This window comes from Eurypyga helias, unplaced genomic scaffold, assembly GCF_000690775.1.
Source record: "Eurypyga helias isolate BGI_N326 unplaced genomic scaffold, ASM69077v1 scaffold48990, whole genome shotgun sequence".
Lineage (NCBI taxonomy): Eukaryota > Metazoa > Chordata > Aves > Eurypygiformes > Eurypygidae > Eurypyga > Eurypyga helias.
In genome coordinates, this window is record NW_010227268.1 from 1 (window position 1) to 7,317 (window position 7,317).

Consider the following 7,317-nt stretch of genomic DNA (forward strand, 5'->3'; position numbering starts at 1 on the left):
GCCCTCCGTAGCCCAGCTCACCCTGCCCACCGTGTGAGTACGGCGCCCGGCCCGGGCTGGGGCTTGCAGCCTCCCGGGGAGCGGGCCGGAAGGCCGGAGTCGGCCCTCCCTGTGTTGCTGCCCCCTCGAAGGGAGGTGCCGCCGCTCAGGAAGCCAGTGCCGTTCAGGGGCCTAGAGGGCCACGGAATTCTTGAGCGAGTTTTGGCCAAACTCCTCCTAGCAACCTCGCAGTCGTCATCTCAGCAGAGTAACCAGCGTTAGACCCAGCCGACTCTCAAGACCAGTTAGGGAGGTGACAGCTGACATACTAACATCTTAAAGCCTGCTGGAAGGTCTCCCCTCTCTAGCTTGTGTCATTGAGTGACGCGTGGTCGTGACCCGACCCCGCGTGGCATCATGCGCCCAGAACGTCACTGCTCGCTGTGGGTAAAAGCTCTGCCCTTTTGCCGCAGAGTTATGAGTGCTGCGGTTTGGGAGCTGTGATTTTTGAGCTCCGTAGTCCTTGCTTCGCTGCCTGAAATATCAGTGCGTAAACCAATCCGAGTTCACGCAAAGCGAACATATGGAAACGGAAGCCTTAGTTATGCAACCCGTGATCTTTCTTGGTGTTTGTTTGCTTAGTTAATGTGTTTCTCTATCTGGTTGCAGGGCAGAACTTCATGAGGTCCTGGAAGAATATAAAGAAGGAGCTGCAAAATTTATAGGTAAAGTGTGTGTGTTTGTATGTCTGGAGACGTAATGGAGATGGATCCCACCGCTGCATTTTTAGGTGGTACTGTAAGCAGAACGATGTAGGCATAGGATTTCCGCATTCAGGCGTTTTCTCACTCAAAGTGGCACTAAGGGAGAGCAGTATGTGGTCAGTAATGTAGCCAAAAGTCATTCAGACAGGCTACAAAAATATATGTGGGTTTGCTTTATTTATTTTTTTCTGCACTCAACCTTCTTGGAGGCTTCAGCACTGACTAGGGTGGGCTTAACACAGAAGTTGAGATGAGAACTGAGATGTTTTACTGTAGTCCCCAGTCACTGCTGCAAATGAATCTTGCCAACTGCAATTTCTGACTTTTTCTGATAAGGAGAATTAGAAATTGTCATGAAAATGGTCTTCCTTCCCCATACAGCTTTTCAAATACATTTCCTGACAGTATCTTTCTGTTCAAGCTGCTTTTTTGATTCTCATAAAGCAGTTGGTTTTATCTGAAGATTCCCAACAGGAAATCTTCATCCAGTGTGAAGAATAAACAGGTAAAGCACCCCACATCAAATCAGTCTCAGCTGGTGGATGCTTCTGCCTCCAAGCTATTCCTGTTCCGAGAGGACGTTAGGGGCAAGACCCGTGTTGGATTTGCGGGGAGCTTTGAGGAGCTAAAGAAGCAGGTGGAAAAGCTTATTTTCCCCCTATTCTTCATTCCTGTCAGTTTAGCACTCAGACTGTACTTGCTCCCTGTATTATCCTTCCATTTTTCCATGTTAAATAGTCAGTTTAGGAATATATTCGGCTTACAGATAGTCAGAAACAGAACAGTCAACATTGCCATAGCCCTCAGCTACTGCAGCAAGCCTTTGTGATGTTTGTCAGTCTCTGTACTCTGTTCATGGAGCACGAATGAGTTCTTTATCTTAACACCTCGGTGATAAGAATGAGTAAAGCTGCAGTTCCTGTGTTTGTGACTGCCCGGAGTTTTTCCTCTGGCTGTCAAAAGAGATCAGTGAAGGACTGACCACGTGCAGTATGCAGTGAGGGAACCTGAGTGCAGGGTGAGTGCAGAGCTAGCATCTTACGGGAATATCTGTCTGCTAGCCTGTATTTCCATCTGGAATGTATTTACAGCTGTACTGTGCGCTGTGTTTACAGTTCTTTGTGTATGCAATTTGGTGGACTTTGCAAGAAAAAACTTTGGAGCTGCTAATACTATTATAAAACTAAGGTATTTTTATGAATGTTTTGCATGTGCCACTGGCACATCTGTTATTAATGTATACAGTAATGTAAATTGTATATTTTTAAAAAGTGGGTTAGTATCTTTGTCCTATATACTCAGGCCAAGCTCTTTTTTAAAAAGCACTTAAACATTTTGGACGTGCATTTCATTACATAAGCAAAGTTATGGCTTGGATTTCCGAAGGAGTTTGCACCCAGCTTTCAGTAAACTTTGACTGCCTTGGGACAGCTTATTCCTTCAAGAAAAATTGAAAACCCTTTTTATCTGAAACTTCGTGGAGGCTTCACTGTTTTCACGGACTGTCTGTGACGAGAAAACTGTAGTCAGTGAGGTACAGCGTCTAGCTTTCTGCGTGGCATTTGGATCCTCCAATCTGGCCGGGATGATAAATTTCTCGTTTCTGTAGCCGATCTGTTCTCTCCCTGTACGTTGTCCTTCCTTACAAGTTGTAGGCCTGAGGCTGTTGTTCAGTTGAGATGATGGCAAATGTCAGACGTCTCCAGTTGAGTGGTCAAGTGGGTCAGCTGTTGGGTCTGGCAAATTTCAGTAGCAAGAGTATTAATCAAGAAGAAACATAAATAAATCTCAGAGGAGCTGTGCAGGTTGCAGAACCAAAGGGTGTTGTTACCTGATGGTTTGTCCTGACGCTGCGCTCTCCTCCCTGCCCCTAATAAAGCTGGGGAAAAAGTCTGCTGCCTATGGTGCTGAGAGATCATGTGAACAGGTTGGGGTTTCGGGGTTTTTTTTGTCAGAACAGATGCTCTTGTCTTTGGGAGAATACCCTGTTCCCTTTTGCAAGTTTACAAACTACTTTGGTTTGGTTCATGAAAGTCTAACTGTGTCTGTCGCTCTGTGCCCAGGTATGCCAGACATGGTGCTGTACTGCTCCCTTCATGACCCGGTCGCTCCCTGTCCGTCTGGCTACAACACTAACAAGGTACAGTGACTGTAAAGGCTTGTAAGAATCCACGTAAAGTTCCTAAAAGAAAGCTGCCTGCCCTCCCCTCATCTGTGTGGGTGTGCTCAGACAGCCAGAAGATGGTTTTTATGCTGTACAGAAAAAGAAATCTTTGCGCAAAGAAGGATGTCCTTTATGTGCTCAGACCTCCAGCTAAATAAAGCTGGACTTTTCTTACTTGGCAGTGCATTTCTTCAGCAGTTCCTGGACAGTTAAGTGGCAATTCGGAAAGAAAGGAGAGCTCTGGACTCTCATGCCGTTGTGGTTAATACGTGGTAAAAGAAAAGATGTAGACGTGAGTCTACGGCTGATGTGCCATACAGGCTCACGGTGATGCCACCGATAAGCTGTAACGCGGAGACCCGACCTGTGTGTTTACAGTCCGCTACAGACAGGCCCACCAAGGGGAAGAAATCAGTATTTCTGCAGGAAGGTGGCTCAGCATTCCAGCACTTTGTAGTCTTGCGGATGTTGTCCCCTTCCATCCCACAGGCACGCACCTTCCCTGTGCAATCCGCGTGCTACCTGCTGCCTGCCGCAGGTTTGGCCTGAAGGGGCTGCTCCTGGCAGCTGCTCCGATGTGGTCAGTCCCGAGGCCTGATTGGGTGAAGATTTTTGTCACCTTCTTGCAAGGCCTTTTGCAGCTGGATCTGTGCTGATAAATCCTTCTGAAAGCTTTTTGAAAGCAAAGGGACAGAAAGCTCTGGATTCTGTGCCAGAAAGCCTGGCGCAGTCTGGATTTAAATAGTCGTGGAGTAATGCTTAGTTCTCTAAGCCCCATGGCTATTTTATTTATTAAAGCAGCTTTTTTCCTCTGGAGAGCAGAATGAGGGTAACTAGACTGGATTACACCCTGTGCCCTTTGGCTCAGACAGTTCTGACATTCCTCCACCTGCCTTCAGCAGCTGTTCCTTGATGCTCTCGCGTAGGAGGCAGCAGGTACTAACAGGCCAACGTGCTCCTGCAGAACAGCATCCAGCTGCTGCATTCCACTTATTCTGCGGGTGCTGATTTGGGATCTCCTTCCTTTGGAGTCACCTTTTTTTCTTTTAACGGGAAATTTACAAAAATGTTATTATTTTGGAGACTTCTGTCTCTTTCTTTGTTACTCAAATGTAGGGAAAAAATGAGCCCAAAAGTAATCAGGAGGGAGGGAGGGATGGATGGATGGACCGACCACAGGCATGCAGCGTATTTGCACAATCCTTCTTGGGTTTTTTTTATGGAAACCAGGCAAAAAATATTGTTCTGCTCGTACTTTTTTGCGTCAGCTGATCAAGTTCAGTTTGTGAATTGGCATGCATGAGGACTGCACTGCTTAATCTGCCTGCCATAGGCTGGAGAATGCGTTTAAATCCTCAAGTCCCAAAAAGTCCCCCGTAACGCTTCAAGCTATAAGCCGTTTCTGACTGCTAGAAACGCTGCTTCTTTTAAAAAAACACTTGACTTGCAGATGAAAACTAATTTCTCAAGGGCTCAAGCCCTAAACTTAACATACTTGATACCCCTTTAAAAATTTTGGAGCAGCCGTGTCACAAGTCTAACGATAATACAGCGAAAGCAGCTGCCGGGCTGCGCTGGCAGGTGAACTACGGGTGCTGCAGAGCAGGATGAGGCACGGCAGCCTGCGTAGCTGCGGCGGCTGCTGTAACACTTGGCGCATCCGAACGTGTAGTGAACGGGATGGTGACATCTGCTGGCCCAGAGGTGTGCGGGTGACGTGACCTCTCTGTGCAGGTGCTTTTGTCTTGCTTTAAAACCTTCCGAGGGCACCGTGGTGTGATGATGGAAGGCGGGCCCGTGTGCGCGCGCAGAACGGAAGGCGTGAGGAGACTGAGGAGGCTGTGTATGGCCCTGATGGGTACTTAACGTTGCTCAGTTTGAAAGCTGTTGTGCTTGGTGTTTCAGTCCCTTTTTAAGTGGCTGGATTGAGGACCTAAAATAACATCGGATTCTAAGATTAAATTGCCTAACAATCATTTGTGTTGTTCCCATCGCCTGTGTGGTTTATATGTACACCTGTATGCACATGGGAGGTAGGAATTCACTGCTCAGAAGAGGAAGTAGTTTTGCACTGTGTACAGGAAATCAGTGAGCTGTATTTCCCATTACAGCTTTTGCTGCTTTTCATGAGATGACAACGTAAGTCTGATGGGAATTAAACCTTGACTTCTTTTTAATTGTATTTTCTTTCCAATTCTGCCACCACCTTGGATGGTGACAGGCCAGCTGCTCTCAGAACCTTCCAAACGCGTTGAGAAGTCACTGTGTTGTGTGTGTGTGATGGTTTCACCAAAGACTCCCAGAAATGCCAATTCAGTCCTTTATCTCCTTTCACGTACTATGCCAAGAGCAGCTGATTATCTGAACCTGGAGATAAGCTCCTCGAGATCTTATCTATGAAGTATCAGTCCAGTATCTGGTGTTTCACCAGACTGATCCCTTCTCTCCTTTGACCCTTAAGATCTGTTAATCTTTGCAACTCATGTCCATCCCTGTTCTTCCTTGGCAGACGGTGTCCCTGTGGGGAAACTCAGGGCGCATGGAAATGACAGCTTCGAAGTTCATGGACATACAGCGGGCCATCCAGCCAGACTGGTTCCAGTGCCTCTCTGACGGAGACACCATTTCTGGGGAAGCTGGTAGAAAAAGGACCAAGAAGGCTGTGGATAGGTCGCTTTCCTTCCTGGATGTATGCCTTCAGCTGCTGGAGAAGTCACCGGTAAGGTCCCAGAAATATCGAGGCAGTAGCACTGCAGCTGCCTTTTGGTCTGTGCTGCATCCTGGGCCAGTCCCAGGATGTGACATACGTGGGCAGACCGAGATCAGCTCATTTGGATTAAAACAACCCATGATTGTGCTCTAAGTCCCCTCAGTTCCAGGTGTGGGAGGCCTTGCTAGAATTTGCCAGGGCTATTCTTTATTTCCTCCAGCAGGTTTAAAACTTCCCTCCCTTTTGGTGTGATGTTATCTGAGTCTGTACTACAAAGGAAAGTGGGTGGCAGGAGCTGACACTGGTGTCCCCTGAAAGGCAGTTTACTGTGAGATCTGGTGCCTGACAGCCGGGATAACAGCCCCTGCATTGTGTTCTGCACTGATGCAGAGTGCTGAGGGGCCATCTGTGAAAAGCTGCGTACAGAGATAGTCTGTGAGATGGTCTGTGGTTATTTCCTTCTGTAGGGAGGGGGGAAGAATGGCACCAGAATTCTCAGCGAGGTAGGGAGCAGAATCTTGTCTCTCCTAGTCCCATTTCTACCTTGTACTTGGGTTCGCAGTGTTGTCTGCGGGCTTATCTTGCACGGGATGAAACGCTGTGGCTCTGTGAGGCTCCTGGGAAGGCAGGGCTTAAGTAGCAGGCATCTGGGCTGCGAGGTGTCTCGAGTGTCTTTGGCAGAGCACGCTCTAACACTGTTAGCTTTCTCCCGGGCCAGGAACTACAAGGAAGTGTCATGTTTGGGGCAATTGAAGGTGGAGATGTCTTGGAAGAGCGGCTCCGATCAGCCAGGGAGACTGCTAAGCGACCTGTGGGTGGCTTTCTGCTAGATGGCTTCCAGGGATGTGCCATGGCCAAGGAGACCAAGTTGAAACTGATAGCTGCTGTCACAGCAGAGCTGCCAGAGGATAAACCAAGGTAAGTTGTGTGGGCAACATCCCAAGAAGTCCATCTGTCCTATTACGAGCAGTGTCTGCAGGCTGCTGTGCCATGTCGCTGCAGGAAATAATCGCTGTATTGCACAGGGTGCAGTGTGTGTGCCAGGCTGCATGTGACAGCGTTCTTGACTCTTGTCAGTGACTGACAGCAGCTGAAGACCTCCAGAAAATGTGTGCTCATAGTTGCTAGTGGCTCTCGACCAGAGGGGTCTTGTAGCATTGGGTTGAGCTTGCTGGCTTTTGCAGGGGTTGCTGCTGCTGCTTGTGTATGGGTGCTTTCTTTGTCGTTTCCTGCAGAGAGCGACTCAGGCCCCGCGGTCTTTCAGCAGCTGTGCTGCCCTCTGCTAGCTGAGCGTTGCTCTGACCTAGTGATGTTCAGAAGAAAACTCGTTGTGAAAGCATGTGTCTGGTGTTGCAGCTTGTTCATGCTTAGCAGTGCCTGGGGTTTGAATTTTCCTGACAATTAGAAGGCTAGCTGTGTTGTTGCCATCCTGTCTGGTTGAGCTACTGAGAAAGATCCCCTGGGAGCATTAGAGCCCAATCTGCTCAGCTAACCTTAGTGGCTACCAGTGCGTCTGCCTCATCTATCAAATGTTTGCTCGTCTGGTTAAGACAAATGTTTCTGACCTCTTCGTTGGAAGAAAGCTGGTTAGCCCTAGGGGGCCTTGTAAGTGCCTCAAATGAATTTCGGGCAGCTCTGCTTTCCTCTATCACCTTTGCCATTCTGTGTGGAGAAGTTGTTTTGCAGCTGTGTTCTACCTC

General features: G+C 48.2%; 1 protein-coding gene across 1 annotated transcript in view; it reads left to right on the forward strand.

The window, feature by feature from the left end:
- Positions 1-7: 7 nt before the first annotated feature.
- Positions 8-7,317, forward strand: part of QTRTD1 (queuine tRNA-ribosyltransferase domain containing 1) — a gene marked incomplete at its 3' end in the record, with an annotated part of 11,628 nt that continues 4,318 nt past the window's right edge. The window contains exons 1-5 of the mRNA XM_010155657.1: positions 8-33; positions 649-704; positions 2,807-2,883; positions 5,417-5,626; positions 6,336-6,535. Of these exons, the coding sequence (XP_010153959.1) occupies positions 2,809-2,883; positions 5,417-5,626; positions 6,336-6,535 (485 nt within the window). The remainder of the gene's footprint in view (positions 34-648; positions 705-2,806; positions 2,884-5,416; positions 5,627-6,335; positions 6,536-7,317) is intronic.